Here is a 24,891-nt window from a genome sequence, read left to right on the forward strand (position 1 = left end):
AAAGGGAATTAGAGAAACATGCTAACTGTCAAAGAGAAGCTGTGTGGATTCTCGTCGCAGCACAGTGCAGACGAGGGATTGACCGGGGGTATGTGCGAAAAGACCAAGACATCGTAACTCGACAAGTGTGAAAGCCAGAGGGGAAGCGAGCGAACGGACTGAGCAAGCATCTGATGCGAACAAGGCGGTTGGAAAGAGGACTCGCACAAGGAAAAGATTCCCAAGCTTCCTACATCATAGCACCCTCCACCTCGAAGAAGGTTGTGGGTGCAGGCGGGACCAAGTGACCCTCGGGGTCTATGTCCAGGCCTCCCGGGTTGTTGGCCGGGGTCGGGGGATCACCACCGTCAGACGGCGATGGGGGTGTTAGGCCCATGCATCCACTACCAAGCGGACCCCCAGCAAAGTAGCCAGTGGTGGGGGCGAACAGCGATGGCACGTCTGACATGGTATTGCAGCCCCAGCTCTGGTCTTGCATCGGGCTTTGAGGGAAAGACTGGTAAGGAGTCAGGGCGGCAGGCGAAAGTGACGTGCACCTCGAGTCGGAAGCCTCCGAGTGGGCAAGGTTGTGTTGCATGTAGTCGCGCAGCGGATAGACGTAAGGTGTGTGCGACCCTTCGGCAATCGGCTCCAGCATGTATGGGTTCGCGCAGGGCTCGTCTTCTGGATTCAGCGACGCGTCGCGGATTATTCCAAGGCCGTGCTCGAACAACTCCTGCTCGGACTGCTGTCGCTGCTGGACCTGTCGTTTTTCAGTGGATCGTTTCGTCGCGTCGCCGCCCCTGGCGCCAGCGGCTTGCCTCTGGGCCGATGGACGATGGTTGGGGTTGTGAGAGTTCTTCGAACCGCGCTTCTGTTGCTCCTTCTTGCGATAGCGCGTCGTCGACTTGACGCCCTCGCGAATCGCTTCACCAGTCAGGCACCACATGTTGGATTTCTTCGAATCCTCCCCCGCCGGCTGCTCAACCTTCTGAAAGGCCTGCGACACTTCTGGTTAGCTGGTCCGTGTGGAGCGGGGTTGGGATACTCACCCCGTTCATCGAGAGGTTGTGCCGGATGCTGTTTTGCCATCCCTTGGTATTGCTCTCCTTGGGCTTGTCGGTGTAGCGTTGGAACCACGCATAAATGTCCCGCAACACCATCGTATGGTCCGGCCTTTCCATGAGCGCTCTGTAGATGAGCTTTGCGTACGGCTCGTTCTTGTCGTCATTCCTGTCATCCTGCTCATTTCGGTCGTCCCGAGGCGCCGGGCCAAAGTCTGGCTTCAGATGGTATTCTGGCGTGTTGCGGAAAGGCAGACACTGCGAAGGGGGCGTTGGGTAGAAGCCAGTGTCCATGGGTGGGGACTGACTTCTGATCGGGCCTCCCATCCGCGGTGAGGATAGCTGATAGCCGTGGCTGGGGAAGCAGAAGCCCTGTTGCTGGCCAGGGAACTGGTAGCCCGGTGGAAAGCAGACCTCGGACAACTGGTCGGGGCCCAGGCCGGAGAAAGTCCTGGGACAGGTCGGATCTTGCTCAGGCGGAACGTACTGGCACCCAGCATGTGGATACTGATGATCCACTCGGAGCTGCGGCGCATAGTTGAGTGCGTCCGGCGGGGCGGGCGGGTGCGATGGCGCGGCAACTTGGTAATTAGGGAAGTCCGGGTGCTGACAAGGGTAGTCGTAGTCCATGAGCGAGAGGTCAGAGGGCCCCGACGAGGGGTTTCCGAAGAAGTCATCGTGGTCCTCGAATGATTGCGGCTGAACGTTCTCCTGCTTGAGGGGAACCAACAAGGCTGACGACGGCATGGCGGAAGGGGAAGTTTGGTGGACGGGAGCATGCGAGAGGAAAGAGGCTCTGGGCGTATCACTTCTAAAAGGCATGTGAAATTGCTCGTTGCGAAGCTGCTGAGGGAGCTCCATCGTTGTCGTGATACACTGTGACTGGGTTGGAGGAGGCGCAGCGTCTGCACCGGCGCGATGCTAGGCCTGTTGTGGAGGGTGGGCAGGCTGCGGGCGATCGGAGGAAGAATTCCAGAAGCCCGCAAGGACGTAGCGACCAGTGGGACCTTTCTACTGGGGACCAGGGCAGCGTCCAGCGCCAGGCAGCTTCCAGGCGATGCCATCACCCGGCGGCCGCCAGCGCACAAGGCCATTTCTGCAGCACCGCACAAACAACATGCAGTCTGAGTCTCGCACCCGCAAAGCTTTGTTGAGCCCGGTCAGCCAGGCAGCGGGACCTGCGCCAGGCAGCCTCGCCAGCCGGACCGGCGAGCCCATTGGCCCAGTCTGCTGGAGTTGGCGACGGGAGTACACACCCTGCGGCAACGTGCAGTTGACCGTCGCTGCGGCGCATCATCAAATGGCCAACGTATTCACGCAGCCAACCATAGCATTACTCGCCGTCCGGCTTTTCTAGAAGCTTTCGGTCCGCCCCAGTCGTACAAAGCATGCCGGCCCCTGCGAGTTCGACATGCCCGCCGGCGCTGACCTTTGGCTTCCGCGCGTTACACCCCGCCCTCACTGGCCATGTTGTGTTTGGGATTGCTGGGAGGTTGCCATTCACCACAAGCGCTTGTAGTCCGGGTTTGACAGATTCTCCCGTGCCACGACGACAGGCGACTGATCACGCAGTGCCTGCAAGATTGCGTCCCTAGTTCATACGCATGGGCCAAACCTTGGCTTTCTGCTTTGTCAGACCCTTTACCATCCGCAGAAGCTGGTCATTTTACTGGCCAAGCGAGTGCAGGGAACTGCAATAGCCATGTGACACCCAACGTCAAGTTATGCACGCACCTATTGGATCTGGAAGCCCATGCATTGTCAGGCTGCATCGCAGCAGCAGTTACCAAAGGCGAGGAGTTGTCGAACATCCTGACCAGACGCCTCTCCGAACCCGGGAATATCTCCATGTTCCGGTCACTATCCGCTGTCGCACCCGGCCTTGCACGGCTCCTACCCGTACACTGTAGTGACGTTGACATGACTGGCTGAGCACGCAGTCTCCAACCGACTGGAATGGGAAGCGGGCCGTTACGCTCATTTACGGTAGTAGATCTAAGACATTTTAGCAGACCGCACCAATGATTTGCACGGCAGCCTGGCACAAGCGGGCGATGGCGGCATACCTTCTTGAACTGAAAGTGAAGCTGCAGGATTCCCTGTCCGCCCTATCAGTATTGCTGCACACAACATCGCCGTCACTAAAAGCGGAGCGACGCCCCACTCTGTAGAATGCCTTACCTTGTCGAAACTGCTCTTGAACCCTCGTTCCCGCTTGGCGCTGTAGTCCCACTCCTTGTCGACGATTCGAAATGCAATGTCTTCGTACGGCGGACCGGCAATGAAGCGGATCAAACAAGTGTCTTCTTCCCCAGCAGGGGCGAATGACTGGCCGCGCTTCCGTCCATTTTCCCGTTCAATGCGGTACGTTGGGGCTTTGGTCTTGTCGATCAGGTCAGGATAGAAGATATTGAACTTGTAGCCCTGAACAACCTTGGGCGGAGGGTTGTCGTGGTCATAGTGCGTCTGGTTGTACTTGTTCCATTCATAGCCCATCTGGACACGGTTGAAGTAGCGTGGTTTGCGTGGCCGGTATTTGTCAGCCCACCGTGACTTGTTCGGCGTGATCACCTCCTCTTCGCCATTGAAGATCTCTTCATTTTCACTAACTCCCCGAGCAACCTCACGTTCGTAAAGTGTTTGGGTAGCGTGTGAGAAGTCCTCGTTTCGCGTCGCGAACCTGGAGACTCCTGGCGCGCTTCCCGTGTCCGTCGACTTGGTTTGTATCGTGGGAGCAGCTTTGTCGGGGCCGGGTTGTTTGAGGGGTACGTATCCAAGCTTCAAGACCTTGCGACGATCTTCAGCCTGCACAAGTCAGCTCTGCAAGAAACGATGCGAAATTACATTCCATCAACTCACAATCTTATCCAGGAAGGCCTTCTCGTCGACAGACTCGAGCGCCTTGTCCTCCGAGCGCAATTTCAAGAATGGCTCCGGATCTATCGCTCGTGTGTAAGCCACAGAAGACGGCGATGTCGAACTCGACCCCAGGATTCCCCGCAATTTGTCCTGCACCACAAGTGCTTCTTGCTCCTGCTGTCTGCGCAACCCTTGCAGCCGGCTGTTGATAATGGTCTGGGACAAGCGCCGGAGCTTCGCCTTTGCTTTCCACACAAGAAGGCTTTTCAGAAGGTGTTCCCAGTAATCAACGTCGATGGGCTCGTTCGAATCGAGCTTTCTCCGAATCTGCTTCTCGAGCGCTTCAAGCTCTTCGAGGGACTTTGGGCCAAGCAGGCGATCGACATCGGCAGCAACGGAACTGACACCACGCGCTTCTCTGCCGGAAGATTTGGACTGGCGGCGGCGGTCCTTGCAGATGACCTTCATAGTCTGGGTGGAATTAACAATCTGGGGGAGCGTATGGAGGTCGGGCTACGACGTACCTGCCAGAACTCCTTGTTCTTCCTGTCGGTTTCAAGCGTCAGATATGTATCGATGTCGTTCTCGAGCTCCTCCATCTGCTTCTCGTCCAGGGATTCGAGCACGCCTTCGGGGTCGACAATGTCCAGGTCGGTATCGTCATCCTCGTCCAGCACGTCCTGAGTGCCGTCGATGACGCGGAGAGTGACGGCAAGCCAGTCGATGGGCTTTGCACGGCCGCCCTTGACACGGATGGCGGCCTTTTTCTTCGCCTGCTGCAAGACGAAGCGATCCTCGCCGGCCACCCATTCCTCCTCTTGCGTGTCGGCGGAGCGCTTGCTTGGGATGGTTGACGCTGGCTTCCGGTGAGGGCCACCAGTCGGTCGGGGACGCCACGGGGGCTGGTTCTGCGGGTCCATGGTGAGTGCGGGGCGTTGTGCGGATTGCTTGTCGCGCCTGGAGTATGTAGTTAGGTACTTAGAGCTGCGGCGACGCGACCGAGCCAGGGTTGCCGAGTGGGCCGCGCGCCTTCTCCCGCAGGCAGACGTCACGGCCACAATCGGGCCTTCCCGTCGCGCTGAAACGCTGCCTCACCGACGCGCTACCCTACACCCCACGTCCGCAACACCACCCATCTACCCGCATCAGAATCACATATGGAGGCTGTTTGGAAGCCACTGAAGGCCACCGGCGCCCCGCAATCGTGCCCTCCGCTGTTCGCGAAATCCCAGTTCACATCAAACAGCTATGTTGTATTTCTGACAGACCTCCGCCACATCTGGGAGGAAAACATGGACCGAAAGAGCATATTCAAGCGCGCCCTGCTCGAAGAGACCCCAATTGATCCGACTGAAGATGCCGCTCAGACGCGTCTCCTGCTTGATCACATTAGGAATGCTATCGAGGGCCGCGCCGGCACACGCCGGCAGCTGATCAAGAACATGGATGATCCTCAGGCTCTGAGTCTTCATCTCACAGCGTCGTTGCCCGGCTCGCTTGGCGACCTTGAGTGGATGATGTACTGCAAGCGTTTGCCTTCCGCATCGCTGCAGCACCATTTGATTTCACCCCTCATAAGCATGGCCCATGATCACATGCAGCAGGTTGACGATCTAATCGCCCGATTGGGTGCCAAAGACCACGTCATTACCAAGTTGTTGGACAGACTCGAGGGCTCTGGTACGGACATTACTAGTGTCTTCCCCGGCGCAACGGGCGCTAGAGGCTCCAAGCATTTGACGCTGCGAGAACAAGCGGCACGGCAGGTCCAAGGCCTTGGCCCTTTTGACCCGAAGCAATGGCGGCAGAGCCACAGCGGAAGACAGAACACCCGGGTGTCAGATGCAAGCTTGCCTCGAGTTCTCGGGGCTATCACATCTACTGAAGACGTAGATGGCGAGATTAATACAGATGACCTTTGGGTCTCTGCTTTACCCTCTACCGTTAGCGACTCCGTTGAAGATGTTGGTGACACGTTTATCGCTGGCAGTAGAGGCGGTAATGCTCCAAAGAAGGACGGAACTGAACTTGCCGAGGAAGATGAATTCGAGGTGCGCTGTGCTCAGACTCGTACTCAGTCCCTTCTAACTGTCAGCAGCGCCAGGATACTCCTCCCAGGCTGCAGAAATTCAAAGAGTCACAAAACTTAGCCAAAATGGACCTTGCAACGTCCCTACACCACAGCTATGACTCTGAGGAGACGACCGATGATGAAGACCTCGATGCACCATCCAGCCAACGGCCAGCAGCACACAAGCCCGCATCCTTGTCCGCCCCTTCGACATCCTTATCACCAAAGCGTCAGCCCTCAGTGCTTTCGCCAAATCGGAAAAGACTCGGTAAACTGGGAGGGAGAATATCTGACCCACCTGATCGAAAACCGGTGGGCAGTAACACGGCAGCAGACGAAGAATCGACTACATCTGAAACGGAAGAAGAAGATGGTACAGAGGTTGCGAAGGTGCCCGACCCCGAACCCGCTGTTCATACTGGAACAAGTGGCACGGAGAAACCCGCAGCAGCGCCTCATCGCAAAGGAAAGCTCGGTGTACTTGGTGGTAAGAAGCAACCAATCAGTACAAATGGTAGCGCATCTTCGACCCCGCCGCCCGCTACAGCCTCTGTCCCCAGTGGGGTTCACAGTAGAAACAGAAGTGCGGATGTTTCTTCCGATGATGTTGGAGTGGTGAAAAAAAGCACTGCTGAACGTTGGCAGTCGCCGAACGCGAGTGTGGGCAGGACGACTTCAGAGGGAAGGACTACGTCGACACCATTCCCCAGCGCGGCCCCCGATTCGGAGCAAGAGCGAGCGGATAGGAAGCGCGAAGAACTTAAGCGCCAGTTGGAGAAGGCACAGGGACCGAAGAAGAAGAGAAAGTTCTAGGGAAGGAAAATCTGGTCCCTTGGACTGGTTGGAACTGCTTGACTATTCGGCGAACGCTCTCGGTTGTGGTTCGTGTGCATCGAGGAGGCAATCGGCGGTGAGCGTGAGTACCTTCCCCGAGACTTTGTCATTTGTAAAACCCTCCAAAGCGGGAGTTTTTTTGAACGGCAATCTAGCTAACGTGAGGAGACGTGGACATGTGTTGGCAACGCTTCGGCACATCGGTCCTTTCTCTGAGGCAGTGGACCGGCTTATAGACGAGATGTTTAGAACGAGTAGGTCAAAGGGCTCCGGGGGGATAGTTCTGCCTCTTCTGTAGATATTTCATTGTCGTTGAAGGAACTGTTGGCCGAGGCGTGGCCTTTGTACGCTTGGCGTTGTGGCGTGGGTCTGAACGAAGTGAAATCGAGGCACTCGTCAGCACGAGGGTGACGGATCATGCCCGAGCGCAGTTGGCCTGGAGACTTGGCCAGCTCTCCGTTTGCTCGTTCCCGAAATTTGACTACAAGGCGGTTGTGGCGGCCCAGCTCTTCTCTCCACCATCCACACCGCGACCCAAACCCGCCAACCTCGGCGCCTCCCTCGTTGCACGCCACGATGTGCAATTATCGCTACATCTACTACTCACGCTGCCAACATCCTGAATTCACTTTGGTCAGCTTCTGCGACAAAGCCTACGAGCGCGCAGGGCTGAGGGCGCCTCACCTTCGCGACGCAGCAGAAAGCGTGGAGCCTACGCTTGAGCGTAGCACAAAAGCCACAGACTCAAACAGCACGATCCCCCGGGGCTCCGGACCAACGGCAGGACAAGAAAAGCATGCTGCGGGCTCGAGCGTCATGGAGCTGCGGGCGAAGGAACAGGAGACGCCGCTGCAGCAACCCGTCCGACAGGCTGGAGCGACGCAACAAATACCTCCGACCACATGGGCGTCAATCGCCCGCACTGCCGCAGAGGCTAATTCCGGTTCTGTAGCACAACCATCGGCCTGTGTGACGCCGTCTACTACCTTCTCGTCACCTGCGCAGCGTCTTGCCGCACGCCTCGACTCCGCCAAACCAGCCGATGACAGTAATGCTTCCAACATGCAGAGTTCCGATCCGTTCCAGCCAGCGCCGGAGGACTGGGGCGATGAGGACTCGAATAGAAGCAGGTGGGTTGGCAGGGGCAGATACAGAGCCAGAGACAGAGGCCGCAGGAGCTCGACGCTGTCGACCGTCACCGAGCACGGAAGGAGCGGCTCGGACCAGACAGTCCGCGCGGGGAAGTCACAGGAGGGTGTTCCCGAGACTGAAGGCGCCAGCATCGATCTTCGCTCGCCCGCTGAATTTCCGCTGCTCTCTCCCGGCAGCGCGCCGCACTCATCCTCCGTCCCCAACAGAGCCCGGTCTTCGTCTACATCGTCTTGGGCACACGTCGCTAGGCTTGTCAGCGCAGATCGGTGCGTATTCTTCTCTCATCCGCAATCTTCTTTGCTAACTGTGCGTTTGCTTAGGCCCGACAGTAGTTCCACATCGGATCCTGCAGCCGTATCTGACGCTGGTACAGTCTCAACCTCCCCGTCATCTTTTACGAGTGATATACTTGACCCTTTTTCGCTAGTCTTTCCTGCCATTCCTGGCATGGCGCCAACCCGTGCGTCTGGTGCGACGCTCAACTTCAGGAGGCCGCTGCCGCCGCCTACCAATGCCAATGCCGCGCACCAGCCAGACAATCCCAGGAGACAGTTACCAGTAGCATGGACTGGTGGACTGCCTCTAGGCTCCGAGAAGACCACGCCAGTCGTGTTCAGACAGAAGTCACTCGGGAACCTTGGGAGACAAACCAAGGCCGCTCATGACGGATCAACAATCGCGCCCAAATCGCCGACCAAGGCTGTCCCTTTTGAACTAGCCACGGCCCGTCGAGCAGCAGCGCGCGAGCAGAAAGATAGGCCATCAAGCACAAACAAGCTCGTTCCCGCTGTACCGAAGACTCTCCCCACGAGCAAAGCAGGCTCGAAGACTCATTCCAAGGCCGCTTCATCTGATACGACATCCACGTCTCAGTACCAAACTGCAGCTGCATCTCCGTTCCCCAGCGGCTCGAGTCAAAGCTTCGCCACTGCGCAAGAAGAGCCTTATCACGCACTCCTGCCACCTGGTTCCCCTTCGCGCATTCCAAGGTTGGTGGCTACAGTCGGACGCAGCGGCGCACCTAGAACAAGCGGGTCTGAACCGTCTCCGGTCCGACCTGACATTGCTCATGAGGCCATGGTGGCAGAGACGGCCTCTGAGCCGCCAGCCGACATTCAGAGGACGCCTTCTCCGGCAGCGCCACCCATGCTGAGCATCGCCGTTTCAGACCTTTTCCTTGATATTGCAAAGTTGGACAATGGAGCTAAGACACCCATTATCTCCAAGGAGAAAGAGGGCAAATCCGCCACCGTCGACGTTGCCAGGTCTGAAATCACCAAGTCAGATGAAACCATCGCAAAGGCTAGCTCCACGGTGGCAGAAACCCAGCGTGTTAAGCATTCTGGCTCGCATGTTCACTTTTTTGAGGCGCCTGAGACTTTGCAGAACAACCCTGGCTTAGGTATCGCGCACGATCCTCCGCGCTTCTCTCGCAAGACCAGCGAACATCCAACTGTGCGGTCGCAGGCCAGACTAGGAGGATCCAGTCATATCCAGCCTTCCTTCCAGATCACAAGTCCCATAGGTGCCTCGGCTATACACCCCGAAGCGCTGTCCTACTATACGGAAAAATCAAGATTCCAGAGCGTACAGTCCAAGGATAGTTCAACCATGGATGATACCGAACAGAACAATATAAAGTCGCCGAAAGCTGCCATCACTTGTCCAGATACAGCCAATATCAGTATAACTCAAGGGAAGGAGCTCGAGAGCATGTCGCCTTGCCCTAAGGCCAGCAATACAACTGAGGGGGGTTCTTATGGGCCCGCCCCTGAAAGCCTCTTCACAGCCGAAATGGCAGCAGACTCACAATCTCCATTCAATGAGAACCAGAGCAGTAGCCCCGAGCTTAGAGACGGTTCTCAGTGGTCGCTGCACTCACTGAAGGGCGGGGACAGCTTCGACGCGAGCACCATCAAGGGAAGTGCATTTGCGAGTCCCGGCGACCCAGTCCAGATTACGACTTCCAAGCGAATCAGCATTCCTCCACATAAGCGTGCGGCATCGGGCGGAAATTCCAAGGCAACACATGCATCCAAAAGCAATGCGACGACTCCCAGCAGGCTGAATGCGCGGGCCCAAGAGTTTGTCCCTGGAGGTATTCATTTTGGCAGCCAAGTTCCTGCAACAGCCAACCGTGGGACTCATGTTCGCCCGCAGATGCCACCAGAGTGGGTGACAGCACAACCTACCAATTATGCGCCCAGTGAAACTTTACCAAGCCAAATCCCTACCGCTGAGCCAACCGGATCATCCACTTGGAAAAGGGGAAAGAAGAAGAAGGCCCCCAACAGATTTCCTGAGGAGCAAGGCGACTTGTGGGACCGCCCTTCAGACAGGGATATGAGCGCGTACAACCCACATCCGTCTTGGTCCGTTGCCGGGGCTTCTAGCTCCTACGGCACAGTCCCCGGGCGCTTCGGTACTCCGATGGGCCAATACGGCACACCCGCCGGGCTTGCTGGTGGCAGCTGGAGCAGCATTGCAAGCACGGCGCGGGAGGTGGGATCTGGCGGTGCTCTTCGCTCGATCACCAACGCGTCGTACGGCCACATGCCCCAAATGGCCAGGCAGCCATCGACGGAAGCGTACCTGGGACGGGGAGGCAGTGGCATATCAACTGGCGTGATTCCGAAGGGAGACAAGCCGGTCGAGAAATGGTGGAACGACGGGTGGACCAGCACCAACGGCGGACCTCTGACGCATGGTGCCGTGTACGATTACCTTCGATCGACGGCCAACGCCCGCGAGAATTATCCGAGCATTTTTCGACCGCTTTCCGGAGACGAAGCCAGCGAATGCCCGAGCCTCAAGCCCTGCGGCAGCATCAACATGGTCGGCGCCTTTGAAGCGCTGCCGCATTATCCATTGCTCTGCCCGAAGTGCCAGCCCGACTTCCACGAGAGCATGCGGGCGCAAGTGGCATAAGGGTCGCGGACGGCAAGGTGGAGTGGTTTCTAGAAGTTTTTTACAGCACAGCACGATACCCATGGATTCGGTGGTGGCATTTTCGGACTTGTATAGCATGGACATGGGGGCGTGCGAGATGGCATGGATGATGCCCGTTCTGAAATGGGGGTTGCACTTCGATTCGTTCTGTTTCAGAGGCGGCGCGGGAAGGATGACGTGCAGGATGCGGCTCTTGTTTTGCTTGGGGGGTTCTTTTTCTTCTTCATCCTTTTCCTTTTTCTGCGGGAGCGTGTCATTGCTGCAAGCCAATTGTTACCGGGACGGCGGGGCGATGGGAGTAAGCTTCTTCTGCACGACATTAGTACGAGCGCACGGATGCCCAGGCAATGACTTGCGGCTGCAGGGCAGGCAAGGGCGGGCTTAGCAGATAAGCATAAATGGCCAGTTCCGATCTCGAGCACGCGCAAATAATGAAGACGACAAAGGAATCGGAGAACGAGGCAGGCGTGCCCTGAGGGAGGCGAGGCCGGCCGGGTCACGCGGCCGCCCGACTGGCAAGCGACGGCGGGGCGGTGCGCATGAATCGCGGCCGGCACAGGGTCCAGTGCCAGCTGCCAATGCAAAACGCAGCCCTGCACACCTGCGCTTTGGGTCGGCACGTCGGACGGCGGTCAGGCCGCGGATACGGCCGGCCACAGTCGTATCTGGCGGGCTATTTTTGCGTCGACTGTGGCCGTATCGTCTCTGCAGCGCTCGTGTTGGCCGGGCTCCTTGCCTGTCGCGGCCTAGGGCGGGCTCGGATGGGCAAAGGTTGAGGGCAAATCCTCCGCATGGGCGATCGCCGTCGGCCAACCTTAATTGCCTCCATTCCTCCACAGGCTCGAACCGGCATCGCGCCCGCGGCTCTGAACACCCATGCTGCTCTTTTCTTCCCGCCGCGCCCCCTGCGGCCGTGCCGCCTGCTCTCCGTCTCTTGTCTCCCCATCCTTCGTTGCTTCGATACACTCGCTGTCGCGCCTGCCCTGCGCTCGCTCCCAACGCTCGCTGCCTCCCGCCTGAAGCTGCACGTCGCCTGCAGCCCGCCGTCAAAGGAACCTGCTGTCGCAACCCCCGGTGCGACCAACATTGCCCACGCCCGTCCCATTCGGTCCGCACGCGCACACGTAGTTACCCGCCGTCGCCATGGGCCGCTCGCTCGCGTCCGCTGCTGCGTTGGCAGCTATCACTCTGCTCTCCGCCGTCCCCTACGTCCGCGCCGACATCCCTACCTGCGGGCCCAACAACCCGTGCCCGGCCAGCGCCCCGTGCTGCTCCCGTACGTCACTCCCCGTTTCAGCGTGCCTGCATGCATGCTACGCTACACAATCCTACTAACATGGCCGCGATGCAGAGTACGGCCAGTGCGGCGTCGGCGCATACTGCCTCGGCGGCTGCGACCCGCTGTTCTCGCACCAGCTCGACTCGTGCGTGCCCGCTCCCGTGTGCGATTCGGACAAGTTCAAGATCGACGGGCTCAGCGGCGTCACCGACATCGCCAAGTACCTGGGCGATGCCTCCAAGGCCAACTGGGTCTCGACCGGCAAGCCGCTCGAGTACGAGGGCGGCGTCCTGCTCACCATGGCCCAGGACACGGTTGGCACGCTGCTGGCGAGCACCCACTACGTGTGGTACGGCAAGATCACCGCCAAGATGACCACCTCCCAGGGCAAGGGCGTTGTCACTGCCTTCATCATGATGAGTGACGTCAAGGACGAGATCGACTTTGAATTCATCGGCACCGACATTGACCACGCCCAGAGCAATTTTTACAGTCAAGGAGTGACGAACTGTACGAGCCTCTGCGCGTTCTGGACCGTGCCAGGTTGCTGACCAGTTTGCAGACAACAACGGCGAGCACCTGGACATGTCCAGCGACACTGTCAACCAAGAGCACGAATATGTCATTGACTGGCAGCCCGACTCGCTGACCTGGTCCATTGACGGCAAGACGATGCGCACTCTCAACCGCAAGGACACCTGGAATGCCACTTCCAACCGCTTTGACTACCCGCAGACTCCTTCTCGTGTCATGCTCTCGCTCTGGCCTGCTGGCCTTCCTTCCAACGGCGAGGGTACCATTGAGTGGGCTGGCGGTCTCGTTGATTGGAACAGCCAGTACATGCAGAACGGCTATTACTTTGCTCACTTCTCGTCCATCGACGTCGAGTGCTACGACCCGCCGTCCGGCGTGACCAAGTCAGGCTCCAAGACCTACACGTACGATGACAAAGCCGGGACCAACGACACCGTCGTCATCTCTGACAAGCAGGTCATCCTCGGCTCTCTGTCGGCCACCGGCGAGGATCCTGACAAGGGCAAGGCTTCGTCATCCTCCTCTGGCAGCTCTTCCAAGACTAGCTCCGCCGCTTCCTCTTCCAGCACGGCAGCCGCGCCCGAGTCCGTCCCCGGCATGAGCGGCGGTGGCAACCGCGGTGACTCCGGCACCGTTCAGAGCTCCGACGGCTCAGACAGCTCTTCCAGCAGCTCTGGCTCCTCCAGCAGCGACAGCAGCGACAGTTCTGGCTCGTCGAGCTCTTCTGGCTCTCAGACCTTTAGCCAGGGCAATGATGACTCCGGCAGCAGCAGCGAGGCACCAGCGGGCCTCCAGGGCGTTGGTGCCAGCATGATTGCATTTGTCGCTGCGTTTGCCAGTCTGCTGATGTTGTAATTGTCGATCAGTGGCTTGAGCTGATCAAAGATCACCAACGGAAGTTGCCTAGCCATATTAGCTTAAATCAGGACGATCATGGCGGCAACATCCTCTCCGGTAGATCTCCCTCAGTTTCTGGTCCTCATTTTCTATTTTCCAATCCCAGTCGAACGTTGCACGGCCCGAGAGGGATAGTTGGGTACGAAGAGCATGATACCACCGAACATTTCCCCCATATTCGGGGATGCATTCTGTCATTTTCTATTGTTGTGCATTATTGGAAGGACGGCTTCATTGATTTGCATGAGCGAGATACGCACACACTTTGTGGGCGTCATCTATTTGGCACAGAGAGTAGCTTTAATGACTGGAGAGGGCGTAGGACGGGGGAATCATGGCCCCGATGACCCTCCTTTCGTATATATTTTTCACCGGTATATAGCGACCATCGTAATCAGAGGTGGAGCTGAAGAATGACTCAATTGGTTCATTCATTGCACCGATACAAACGAGAATTGATAGGGCGCTTAGAGTGCTTCTTAACCATTTTTGCGTATCGACTCACTTCATTGGGGACCATCGTATGTAGCAAATCAAGTAATGTCTGCTGAGTCCCCATCAACATTTGGGTTTCCCACATGCAACCTTGTATATATATATCACAGTCAATACAACATCTGCACGAGCAGAGACTATGCAGACACAACGTTCCAATCTCCACCGCACCACACCTACAGTCGACGCGTGTCCAGACCCTTCCTGCTGCCCTTTCCGCTCTCGCTGCCGCCTCCGGAAACGCGGGTGAGGGTTTGAGGCCGCGTCTGGCGACACTGAGGCACGATTTCCTCGCCGAAGGCGTTAATTCTGTTTCATCCATTCTGTTCGGTTTTTGGGAGAAGGGTAATTCGTGCCGTCGACTGCCGCACCCATATGCCTGTGCGAGAAGCCCGGACATGTCCAAAAGCCAGCCCGGAGGGTGGAGTCTTTCCCTTCGTCCTTTATGACGAGCCATACGGGTTTGAGTAGGCGTGGGAATACTAGAAGACGGTTCTCGTGGCGTAGGGCTTGCGAAGCGAAGCGGCCAGTGCAAGCCGTTGAAAACAGCTTCACCCTGCAACAGCTTGCTTACAATTAAAGCGAGCTTCCAGCCTATTAATTGATCTTGCAAGGCAGCCACAAAAGATAGTAGAACACGGGGTCCAGCGCCTTGATAGTGACATCGGAAGCGCTGGCCGCTTTCCTATCAGCAACCTACCGGCGTCCGGCCATTTAAGCTTGTGGAGGTTGAGAAATGGACGCGGTAGAGAAGACGACAGACAAGAAAACTCTGATTAAGCGGTTAGCCGAGTCGTCCTCGGATATTTCGAAGAAGTGCTGGATGATTTGCCCCAGAGAATTGCGGAACATGCAGGGTCTGATGATCTTATACTACATAAGCTAAAGCTGGCAAACAGTCTTCAACAATCAGACGAATATAGCATCTGGTCCGGCGAGGTGGCCGAGTGGTTATGGCGCTAGTTTCAGGTATTCTCTCTCGTAGAGATACTAGAAAAGGATTTACTAGTGGAGCAATCCTCGTGGGTTCGAGTCCCACCCTCGTCAACATCTTTTTGCTGGCCTGTCGGTTGCCAGTCAGCTGGGGCTGCTGACGCAGACGATAGGTTTTGGCCTCGGAAGCAGATTTTTGTCACGGCTCGGACCGCCAAGCTTGGCCCGGCCCGTATCTCTTGGCGTCTCTTGGCGCCGACAAGGCCGCGTCCCCCAACAGTGCATGCAATAGCTGAAGCTCTTGTCTGGACAATCATTTTTCATACTTAATTTGTACATTTCCATGCTTACTATTTGACTACTATATATTCTATCTCATCCACACTTAATGTGCTACACAATGAGTACGCTACCTGAACGGACAACTCAAGCGCCAGGATACTGGACATAGGTATTGTGTACATACTCTTAGGTACTATTCAAGTCTACTTTTACGTCCAGGCATGCACTCATATGCCTATGCGAGCAGTCGCAACTTCCCACTATCTATACTACGCAGATTGCCGTACATATGATATCGGCATGTCAACTTGTCTCCAAGAGTCAATGGAGAAAACGAGCTCCCATTGCTTCAAGCTGTTGCTACTGAAGGTGCTACGTATCTAGTAACGGCTATCCTAAACCGTGAAGAGAAAATTGGCCTACTTACCTGTTGGTCACATTAGAAATTCTCAATGCGCACACCGACCTGTCTTGAATCCGCAAGCGCCACGAGATCTGCACCAACAACCACATCCATCAACCCCAGACCAACGCTCTTGTAGATGACATTTCCCCTTGCCAGCCAATCTTTGAGGCCCAGATCGTCGTCATCCAGACCGCCGCTGCTAGCCTTGCCGGGACACTTGTCGTCGTCCGCAATCTGGATGCCGGACTGATCGCTAAAACTGTTGTTGCTGGACGACGCAGGCCTGTTGCGCTGCCGGGCCTCGGCGTCACGCCTGAGCATGATGAGTTCGCCGAGCTCGACCACCTGGTCGCTCTCTAGACCGGCCTGGATGATTTCGCCGGCCTCGCGCATGCACGACTCGACGCTGTCGACTATTATCGCGCCACCCTGCTTGGCATGCTTGTGAAAGTGGCGGCCGTGCTGCGGGGCAACGGCCTGACGGAGGATATCTGGGTGGATCTCGATCATATGAGGTTTGTACTGGCATGAATTAGTCGAAGGAACCGGAGAGGGGACGGAAGAGACTTACACTGCCGATGGCTGCGACATATCTGCCCTTCCTCCGACCTTCCGTGTTCGTCAGGTAGCTAGCAGGGAACAACGGCTCGTGCGACGGAGTAGTCATGAATATGGCCGACGACGAGCGCACCGTAGACTTGAGCAGACGCCCGTACTCCGTGTGACCAGGCGTGATCAGTTTGATGTCTGGGCGATCCACCCTGTGGTCCTTGTTGTTCTCCGAATCGAACAGCTGCGTCATTAGGTTCTTTGCCGTCTCGTAGCTTCGGTTGATAATGTTCAGATGATGTATTTCGCCCGGTCGTAGCAATAGCGCCAGTCTGACGTGCCAGTACGCCTGCTTGCCCGCGCCGAAGACAGTCAGGTCGTGCACGTTGTTGCGCTTCTTGAAGAGCATGGTCGAGGCCAAGGCAGTGCGAAAGGCAGTCAATTCCTCGGCGTTGATCATGCCGCGAGGGAACCCGTGCGTATCAAGAAGTGTTATGGAGCCGCGGGGCTGCGCGAGGTTCACAGGCTTGCTTGAAGCGGCCGGCTCGACTTCAGCTGATTTGCTTGCCGACGGGTCCGGCAAAGTCACTATCTTCACGCCGAGACCATCGTTGCTGCTGGCCGGCATGAACAGTGTTGTCGAGCCATCCTTCCTCTTGAGATGTGTGCGCTGGGGCTGGTATGTTGCACAGCAGCCGCTCTCGGTTTCAGTGGCAGTTGAGTAGTAATGGAGGGCGTCGCCAAGCGATTGCTGCAGATCGAGTATGTCCTGTCGCCCCAGAGAGTGTAGTAGCGACTTGACGTCGTGATCAGTCAAGACTGTGAGAGGCATTGTACGGTAGGTATTGCAAGGCTTGAAGTGCTAGTCAGCTCAGTGCAAACGACCGGGCGCACTTATGGTGGGGGAGGATGACGCAGCGGGGTCCGCGACAAAGCGGGCGGCGTGCCATGGCGCGTCGGCAAGTCGGTGGAGCGGAGGTCCGACAACGGCTGTTGGGAAATCGTACGAGGCACCATCATGATTCACGGCACACGTAGGCAGAGGCAAAGAGTCATGTACTGGACTAGTGAGTGCTTCCTTGTCATTTGCGAAGAAATTGGTAATCGCATTTCCGGCGGCTTTCCACCAACGCCCGCTAAACTGAGGAAGACACGCCTGAGTCCCGTTTATCCATCCATTTTGGTATCGTGAATTTAAGAGCTGAAACTTTTTAGACCGCTTAGATCTTGATGGCGTTCTCGATGGCCTTGCGCTTCTTCTCCTGCTTGGCGTTGGCCTTGGCGCCCATGATACCACCACCCCAGTGACGGCGAGACTCCTCGTGCTTGTCGGTGTAGCCCTCCTTGATGGCCGAGACGAGCTTGGAGAACTCGGACTTGTCCTCGGCGCGGACCTCGGTGAGCGCGACGACGGCAGCGGTCTGCAGCATATTAGATAGAGAACGTGGATCTGGGTGCTCACGGACTACGAACCTTCTTGTGGACGACGGTGCCGAGACGGGCCTTGCCCTTGATGATGGCGTACGGGACACCCATCTTGCGGCAGAGGGCAGGAAGGAAGATGACCAACTCGATGGGGTCAACGTCGTTGGGGATAAGGACAAGAGAAGCCTTCTTGTTCTCGATCAGGCCAACGACGTGGTTGAGACCGTACTTGACAGCGTAGGGCTTCTTGGAGACGTCCTCCTTCTTCTTGCCCTCGGCGATGGCGGTAGCCTCCTTGGTGAGACGCTCCTTCTTCTCGGCCTTGGTCTCCGGACGGTACTTGTTGAGGAGCTTCAGGGCCTGAGCAGCGGTGTTGCGGTCAAGGACGTGCTGGAACTGGGCGATCGCCGGGGGGACCTTCAGGCGAAGGTTGAGGATCTTCTTCTGGCGCTGAAGACGGACATACTCGGGCCACTTCACCATGCGCGACAAGTTGCGCTTGGGCTGGATGTCCTGACCGATGCCATAGTTGCGGGGACGCTTCTCAAGAAGAGGGTTCTGTGATGCGAGTATTAGCGGCCCATTGTTGTATAGGAAACCTGGACATCAGCTTACCTTGGCCTGCTTCTTGGAGCCAGTCTTGCCCGACGAGAAGGGCGCAGGGGCGGTCTTCTTTCCCGACTTAGGAGGCTATCATTGAGAAAAGAATCAGCCATGGATTCTTTGATCTCTAAAGAACGCATGGAGGCATTTCTGCACACCATGGCTCAAGCCATGTCATCGCTAACATCTGCCAGCCGTAACTGGTGATGCGCGGAACTTTGCTGCGACGTACACCACGTTCGCCAGTGCGGCGATTGCGGCCAGGGGTCTTGCAGACTGCAGTGCTTCAAGCACCTATTCCGGGTTGCTTACCATTTTGTTGTCGTAGGGCGGTCGTTGGACTTTGTCGACGTCGTGGTTGAGGAGAAAAAAAGAGTTGCGGGCGCGAACAAAATTGGGGGTTTGGATGTGCGTCGCCTAAGATTCCTTTTCCGGACTAGGGTCAGGTATGGCTCCATTTCGCGCACGGTCGTTTGTCCGCCATTCTTGGCACCATACCTAGGGGCAGTAGATTCCACATTGCAGCCTTGCTCATTTAATAAGACCCAAAACACTCAGCCTGGCTTTGCCTGATGTTTGCAATTCCCTCTTCACCATCTGTCAACGCATGCTATCATCTCCAGTCTGTCACTGTCGTGTCACCATTATGCCCGCATGTAATCCCTAAATCCACCACTCCAGCCTAGAGCGCTGCTCGTGTATCTTCGCCTCAGAGTAGCAGGTACTGATCCCAAACCCTTTCCAAACCTGACCTGAACCACAGCGGAACGCAAGCCACCAGCAGCGCAAGCAACTGTAGCCAAGCAGCGGCTGCCGAAGCGTCCGTCTTCAGCAACCTCAGACGATATGAGAAAGGACATTATTGAGAGCGGTAGAGAGCTGCCAGTCCCGGCCCCGACTCGCCATGAACGCCTCGCCGCTGCTTTAAGCGCAAAGAGAGCTTCACTTCCAGCATCCATCCCGTCTCAAAAGAACAACTTCCTCCCAGAATCGCCTTCCAGAATGCCAAGACCAATCAAAGAATCCCAGTATTAACGCCAAAAGAAGGCCCGCGGAGAAGAGCGCCGGCTAAAGCTCTTAAGCGGCACGAGTTGTATAAAATGCCGATTATGTTGGCGGAGAGCCCAAATGGCACTGGCCAAATCTATTGTTCAATGACGCATGGGGTAGGTTCAGCGAGCGATCATGAGAGAATCGTAGTGTCATATGGAGCGCTTCGAGCAACGAACTGAGCGGGAAACAGTGGCGAGCCAAGAAAATCTCTCAGGTTCATGCCGCAACTCCCAACGGCAACGCACTTGTCAGCTGAGCTGAGCTAGGATTATTCGGATCCAAAAAAAAAAAAGGTGGCCCACCGCCTAACGCCTTGATAGTACCTAGAGACGTCGACCTCGGTGGCGGGCTTGTCGTATGTGCACTTCATTCGTTTCTCGTATGCGAAGGAAGTTATAGCCGCGCTGATCGCGGGTCATCTTCAGCGTCATTGCCGGCTTCCGGGTCTTGATCGTTTCATCTTCTCTTTGCAATCGTCGCAGTACCATTTCGCTAACAGCATCATGTCAATCATCCGATCTATCCACACACCTTGCACGTAGAACATACCTTTCTTGTTTGGTTCCTTGGTGATGCCTACACAGGCATAGTGGAACCACTGCCTCAGGCAATCGGGGTTGTCGCACCCGATCATTTCGCCATAACTGACGCCGTTGCAATAACAGAACCGTTCTTGGTCGCCGTCTTCACCATCATCCGCAATCTCTTCTTCAACGTCCGGACCAGAAAGATCACCAGCCAAACTGCTTCCATCATCAATGTTGTTCGCCTGCTGCTGGAGCGCTGATGCACCTTTCTTATGCGACCGTTTCTGCGATTGCGTCGACGCAATCGGCACATTTGATTCAGATGATGCGTGGCTGCTGCCGTTATTCCGCGTGCTGCGGCTCCGAGCCATGGGCACATCCGACGGGAAGCTACCCACTACAGGTGTAGCTGTCTTCGATGTGCGCCCAGCACGGGTAACCACCGTCTGCACAGGCGTCCCAGAGCCATCTTGTGCATCTACATCCTCACGTTTCATGTTGTTTTCCGCTATCCCGCCGTTTGCTGAAGCCGAAGGCTCGGCTGTCAGGCGCGTATTGTTGGCGCCAACGGCTGGCGAAGCATGCGCACCCGCCTGCTCAGCCTCCAACGTGTTCGCCGTACCGTTGACGGGGCGGTTCGATGCGGATGAAGGTGGCCGATTCCGAGCAGCGTCTTGGACGTTGGAGTGGATAGAATTCGTGGCGGAGTTTTGGCGGGCGCGAGAAGACTGTGGGCGATGTGCATTTGCTCCTGCTTGATGGAAAGACCCTATCACTGGCGATGAAGGAGCTTGAGGGGATTGGGCCCCGAGTGCTTGCGTCCTGCTTGAGGCCTTAACATGTTGTGCGGAGACTGAATCAACCGCCACAGATCCATACCTCTTTTTGACGGCCGCGGGAGCTGGAGCTGCGCGAGACCTCTTTTTCCCACCTTCGGCCGCTGGAGTTTCTCTTGGACTTGCACGGCCCGGCTGAGCATTCTGCATGGCTCCACTTAACGAGCGTTCCATTGCAGGCGCGACAGCCGCGCCCTTTTCAGTCTTGCGTCGCTTGGTCGCCTGGCCTGGGCCATTGCTAATTCCCAACCCAAAGAGCCTGGCATCTGGCGGCCCTACGGGATCGGCGACCTTCTTGCCACGGTTTGTGGGCGGTTTCTTCGCCGGTCGGCTGTCTTCAAACTCCGAGTCGACATAATGGTTCCGGTTTCTCTGCTTCGCGAGCAACGCTTCACGTCTGGCTTCGCTTCTTGAAGCAGCCATGTCTCCTTCGTGGACTGCTGCTGCGGCTGCCGCTAGGTTATTAGCAGCCGCGACTTCGCGACGCGAGCGTTCGTTGGTCGTCTTCTTCTTCTCCTCGCCATCCTTGTACGCCCAGTGCGAGAAACTGCCGTACCGCGCCTCGAACGTGAGCTCCTCATCAATGTGTTCGAATGAGCTCTCCATTCGGCCCAACTGTTTGTCCATCGTCTGGTTGGCGCTGGAAAGCACCGCGTTCTTCTCGTCCAACATTGCGCACATTTGCGATAGGCCATAGCGAAAGCGGAGGAACAACTCGCGACGAGCCAAAATGGAAGCCTCGTTCATGAGTTTGCCATTGTTCGCGTTTTCGAGCAGGTCGTTCCCCTGCTGCTGATTGGCAGGCGTCTGATCTTGGATGACCGCGTCGGCAGCGTTTCCGTTGGCAGTACTGTGGCCTGTTGCATTCGCAGTGTTGAGCGCTGCGAGCTGCGCCTCCCGCCGCGTCGGGGCGTGCAGCTGTGAGACTTGCTCGGCCAGCTTTTGAAGCTCGTCGTCAGGCTGGTGTGTCTTCGCTTCGACCTCCTTCAGCATGGAGAAATGCTTCATGACCTCCTTCGGAAGTGCAGTTATAGTGTCTGTAAAATGTGTGATGGCTGGGAAGAAGCCGGGCGCGGCGGTATTCGTCGAGGCGTTGTCGGCGCCTCCCATGGTGCCCCGAGGAGCAAAGGGCCGGGCATAGTAGTTGGCCGGTCGGGTCGCAGTGGTGCGCTGCTGTCGAGCTGACTGGCGACGGCCGGGACCGGAAGAAGGTGCAGCGGGGTCTCGAATCGTGGACGCCTTCATGGTGGTGGCTTCACCCTCCGTGAGGATGATCGGACGCGGCGCGACGGCAGGCAAGTGTGGTGTGGGGGTGGACGAAGCGAGTCGGCGGCGAGCCACGAGCAACGGCTCCCAGCGCGCGAAGGAGAGGGTGCGATCGTGGCGGCGGCGCGAAGGCGAGGCGACGAGTGAAAAAGGCGCGCAGAGGGAGTCGGACGCTGCTCGCCGGTACACGACCGAGGCGGACTGAGTTGCCGGGCACACGCTCGCCGAACCGCTGAAAGTGGCCTCCACCGCCAATCCTGCGCTTATCGATAACGACGCGACAGAAAAGGGAACGCGTGACGGGCTGCGGATGACGTACCTTCCAATCCGGCACGCTGCTCCATTGCCGGAACGCAGTCTCTCGGGGTTCGCTTACCCGTCCTCACCTATCGGCCAACATGCGAAATCCTTTGCACCCGCCGAGCCTTCGGGTGCCCAAAGTGGGTTGAGGGTGGGCGGTGTTGGCTGATGATCCAATTGCCTTACGGATCATTCAACCTATCCTGCATCTGTCGTTGCCGTACAACGCCCCGGCATCGTACGCGCAGCGTCAAGCAGCGCTCGCACTGGGAAACCACCTGCAAGAACACGGCAGGCTCTCGGGAATTTTCCTGCCGAATGGGCCCGACGGCATTGGATTTCGACCCCGCGGCCCGCCTTCTCCTGCAGCCGGATGACTCACGCAGAGTTGGGGAAGGAAATCCGAAACAGCTTGTTGATTGGGCTCCGGAGTTGACCTTGATATCGGATCGCAAAGGCGCTAATGGCCGGCAGCCTGGTGAGACACGGCTCCTGTCTCCCGTTGCCGACATCATAAAACGCAAGCATTCCAGCGACCACAAGTTGTTCTCAGCCTTCTGCGTCTTTGTTTCTTGCCACCGTGTTCCTAGCTTCTGCTACATCGTCAGCCTCAACCAGTACCCCAAGCCCATTGCTTCCCGCCAGGACAATGGCTTCAGGCAGCGATACACTGTCACGGCGCGGTGCTGTATACGCGACCCCGCCGAACCCCATGGGCAATTATAAAGAGCTCCCGCATGACACTTACGACCCCGAGACAAATCCCACAGGCTATGTCAATATCGGAACCTCCGACAATGTCGTATCTTCCATCACTCAGCGTCTGTTATTCGGGCTTTTGCTAATCTCGGTCTACATTGCAGCATGCTATGGCCCCCCAAGTTGCTGCTCACTTGGCCAGCAACCCCGTAGGCTTCCCTAAAGGCTGTGCTTGGTTAAACGCTGATTTCGGCTCAGCCCAAATTGAGATCATCTGAACTGATGTATGGCGAGGGACCATTTGGATCCTCGCAACTGCGGAAAGCCATGGCTCAATACATGAATAGGTAAATGCTTCAACGAGCGCATCACTCTCTGCTGTTATCATTCCGTACATTTGCATCCTCATAGCGCGTTGTGCACGCTCTCGCAGACCCTGCCTTTCTCAAGTCAGATTTCCCCTCCCAATGTCTTTCTCCGTCTACAAGAAGTCATTATGGAGATTGTCTCATTCGAGTTACATATTGTGCCGGCGTTGTCTAATCGGATACGTGTAGATATTTCAAGCCACACAAAACCGTGGATCCAGACGATCTCTACGTTGCCAACGGTTGCGGCTCGGTCTGCGAAGCTTTGGGCTACACCATTTTCGATGAACATGACGCCCTGCTTATCTCGCAACCTAGTTACGTTGGGTTTCCCCACGATTTCGGTGCCAAGCCCAAGTAAGAAATCTCGTTCCCAAAATGGACTGCGAACCGCATCCCCGTTGACTTCTGCTCTCAAGGGTTGACCTCTGCCACATTCCCTTCCGCGGGACCGATCAATTCTTGCCGTCTTGTATCGACAAGTACGAGGCTGCCCTCGCCTCTGCTACAGCATCCGGCATCAAAATCCGCGCTGTAATGCTCTGCAACCCACACAATCCCCTGGGGCGTTGCTATCCGATCGATACCATCGTCGCCATTATGCGCTTCTGCAATGAGCATCGCCTCCACCTCATATCGGACGAGATTTACGCCGCCTCCATCTATGATACCGAGCCGTCTTGTTCCGAACCGCCTACCCCATTCAACTCAGTTCTCAGTATAGACTATGACCAATATATTGACCCGAACCTGCTGCACGTCATGTACGGCTTGAGCAAAGATTTCGCAGCGAGCGGCATCCGCATCGGTTGCCTGCTCGTGCGGAATTGTGCGCTGATGGACGCGCTACTCGCGATCAGCCAGTCACACTGGCCAGGCATTGCGGATCAGAACGTCGGTGTCTCGATACTTGAAGACTGGGACTGGCTCGAGCGCTTCAGAAAGCTGAATGCGGAGACTTTGGCCGGGAGGAGTTTGTTTTTGAGGAAAGCTTTCGATGAGAAGGGTATCCCGTACGATAGGCGTGCCAATGCGGGATTCTTTCTGTGGGCAGATATGCGGAAGTGGTTGCCGAAGGTCGATGAGGAAGGGCAAATTGTGAAAGGTTGGGAGAGTGAGAGGGTATTGGTAAGGTTGTTGAAGGCGGAGAAAGTGATTTTGACGGCGGGTGAAGACCAGGCTGCAGAAGAACCGGGGTTCTTTCGAGTCGTCTTCAGTCAGAGGGAACAGGTGTTACGAGAAGGCTTGCAGAGAGTGTTCGGAGTGCTCAATAAGGTTTCCAGCGAATACGCATGATGGGTTCGATTGCTGTTTGAAACCGTTCACTCTAATGGTCAAGTTCTTATGTGCCTGCTACCACAACGCACCTGTAGTCTTCCCGAATTGAACAAGACAGCAGTATCATGGAATTGATGCTCAGCTCAAGCCTCCAGGTAGCATGAATGATCATATGGTATACCATCCATCGCTTAGCAATGTACAGTCGCAAGGACGCCAGTCATGCTGGATAATGTTTCACTGTATGTGTACA

The 24,891-nt window shown here is 56.7% G+C and overlaps 9 protein-coding genes and 1 non-coding gene across 10 annotated transcripts; 5 read left to right on the top strand and 5 right to left on the bottom strand.

Moving 5' to 3' along the window:
- Positions 1-229: 229 nt before the first annotated feature.
- Positions 230-1,790, bottom strand: SLS55_008707 (uncharacterized protein; the record flags this gene model as incomplete). Its single annotated transcript, XM_066780114.1, has 2 exons — positions 230-979; positions 1,032-1,790. 2 exons carry the CDS (start codon positions 1,788-1,790, stop codon positions 230-232), a joined length of 1,509 nt encoding a protein of 502 aa, XP_066629343.1.
- Positions 1,791-3,020: 1,230 nt separating this feature from the next.
- Positions 3,021-4,822, bottom strand: SLS55_008708 (uncharacterized protein; the record flags this gene model as incomplete). The annotated part of the gene is made up of 5 exons (XM_066780115.1): positions 3,021-3,038; positions 3,110-3,142; positions 3,225-3,848; positions 3,903-4,373; positions 4,427-4,822. The coding sequence occupies 5 exons, from the start codon at positions 4,820-4,822 to the stop codon at positions 3,021-3,023; spliced, it is 1,542 nt and encodes a 513-aa protein (XP_066629344.1).
- A 237-nt stretch (positions 4,823-5,059) lies between these two features.
- Positions 5,060-6,786, top strand: SLS55_008709 (uncharacterized protein; the record flags this gene model as incomplete). The annotated part of the gene is made up of 3 exons (XM_066780116.1): positions 5,060-5,972; positions 6,308-6,487; positions 6,653-6,786. 3 exons carry the CDS (start codon positions 5,060-5,062, stop codon positions 6,784-6,786), a joined length of 1,227 nt encoding a protein of 408 aa, XP_066629345.1.
- Positions 6,787-7,709: 923 nt separating this feature from the next.
- SLS55_008710 (uncharacterized protein) lies at positions 7,710-10,887 on the top strand (the record flags this gene model as incomplete). Its single annotated transcript, XM_066780117.1, has 2 exons — positions 7,710-7,715; positions 7,813-10,887. The coding sequence occupies 2 exons, from the start codon at positions 7,710-7,712 to the stop codon at positions 10,885-10,887; spliced, it is 3,081 nt and encodes a 1,026-aa protein (XP_066629346.1).
- A 1,164-nt stretch (positions 10,888-12,051) lies between these two features.
- On the top strand, positions 12,052-13,576 carry UTR2 (putative glycosidase CRH2; the record flags this gene model as incomplete). The annotated part of the gene is made up of 3 exons (XM_066780118.1): positions 12,052-12,184; positions 12,260-12,697; positions 12,750-13,576. The coding sequence occupies 3 exons, from the start codon at positions 12,052-12,054 to the stop codon at positions 13,574-13,576; spliced, it is 1,398 nt and encodes a 465-aa protein (XP_066629347.1).
- Positions 13,577-15,046: 1,470 nt separating this feature from the next.
- SLS55_008712 lies at positions 15,047-15,160 on the top strand. The gene has a single exon. It is a non-coding gene; the product is annotated as a tRNA-Leu (tRNA).
- A 607-nt stretch (positions 15,161-15,767) lies between these two features.
- SLS55_008713 (uncharacterized protein) lies at positions 15,768-17,115 on the bottom strand (the record flags this gene model as incomplete). The annotated part of the gene is made up of 2 exons (XM_066780119.1): positions 15,768-16,256; positions 16,306-17,115. The coding sequence occupies 2 exons, from the start codon at positions 17,113-17,115 to the stop codon at positions 15,768-15,770; spliced, it is 1,299 nt and encodes a 432-aa protein (XP_066629348.1).
- Positions 17,116-17,503: 388 nt separating this feature from the next.
- Positions 17,504-18,626, bottom strand: rpl8 (60S ribosomal protein eL8; the record flags this gene model as incomplete). Its single annotated transcript, XM_066780120.1, has 4 exons — positions 17,504-17,704; positions 17,757-18,266; positions 18,324-18,398; positions 18,624-18,626. The coding sequence occupies 4 exons, from the start codon at positions 18,624-18,626 to the stop codon at positions 17,504-17,506; spliced, it is 789 nt and encodes a 262-aa protein (XP_066629349.1).
- Positions 18,627-19,791: 1,165 nt separating this feature from the next.
- SLS55_008715 (uncharacterized protein) lies at positions 19,792-21,972 on the bottom strand (the record flags this gene model as incomplete). The annotated part of the gene is made up of 1 exon (XM_066780121.1): positions 19,792-21,972. One exon carries the CDS (start codon positions 21,970-21,972, stop codon positions 19,792-19,794), a length of 2,181 nt encoding a protein of 726 aa, XP_066629350.1.
- Positions 21,973-23,005: 1,033 nt separating this feature from the next.
- SLS55_008716 (uncharacterized protein) lies at positions 23,006-24,656 on the top strand (the record flags this gene model as incomplete). Its single annotated transcript, XM_066780122.1, has 5 exons — positions 23,006-23,095; positions 23,157-23,201; positions 23,251-23,276; positions 23,550-23,717; positions 23,780-24,656. 5 exons carry the CDS (start codon positions 23,006-23,008, stop codon positions 24,654-24,656), a joined length of 1,206 nt encoding a protein of 401 aa, XP_066629351.1.
- Between the last annotated feature and the right edge of the window lie 235 nt (positions 24,657-24,891).

Source organism: Diplodia seriata (genome assembly GCF_021436955.1).
Source record: "Diplodia seriata strain FDS-637 chromosome Unknown scaffold_9, whole genome shotgun sequence".
Taxonomy (NCBI): domain Eukaryota; kingdom Fungi; phylum Ascomycota; class Dothideomycetes; order Botryosphaeriales; family Botryosphaeriaceae; genus Diplodia; species Diplodia seriata.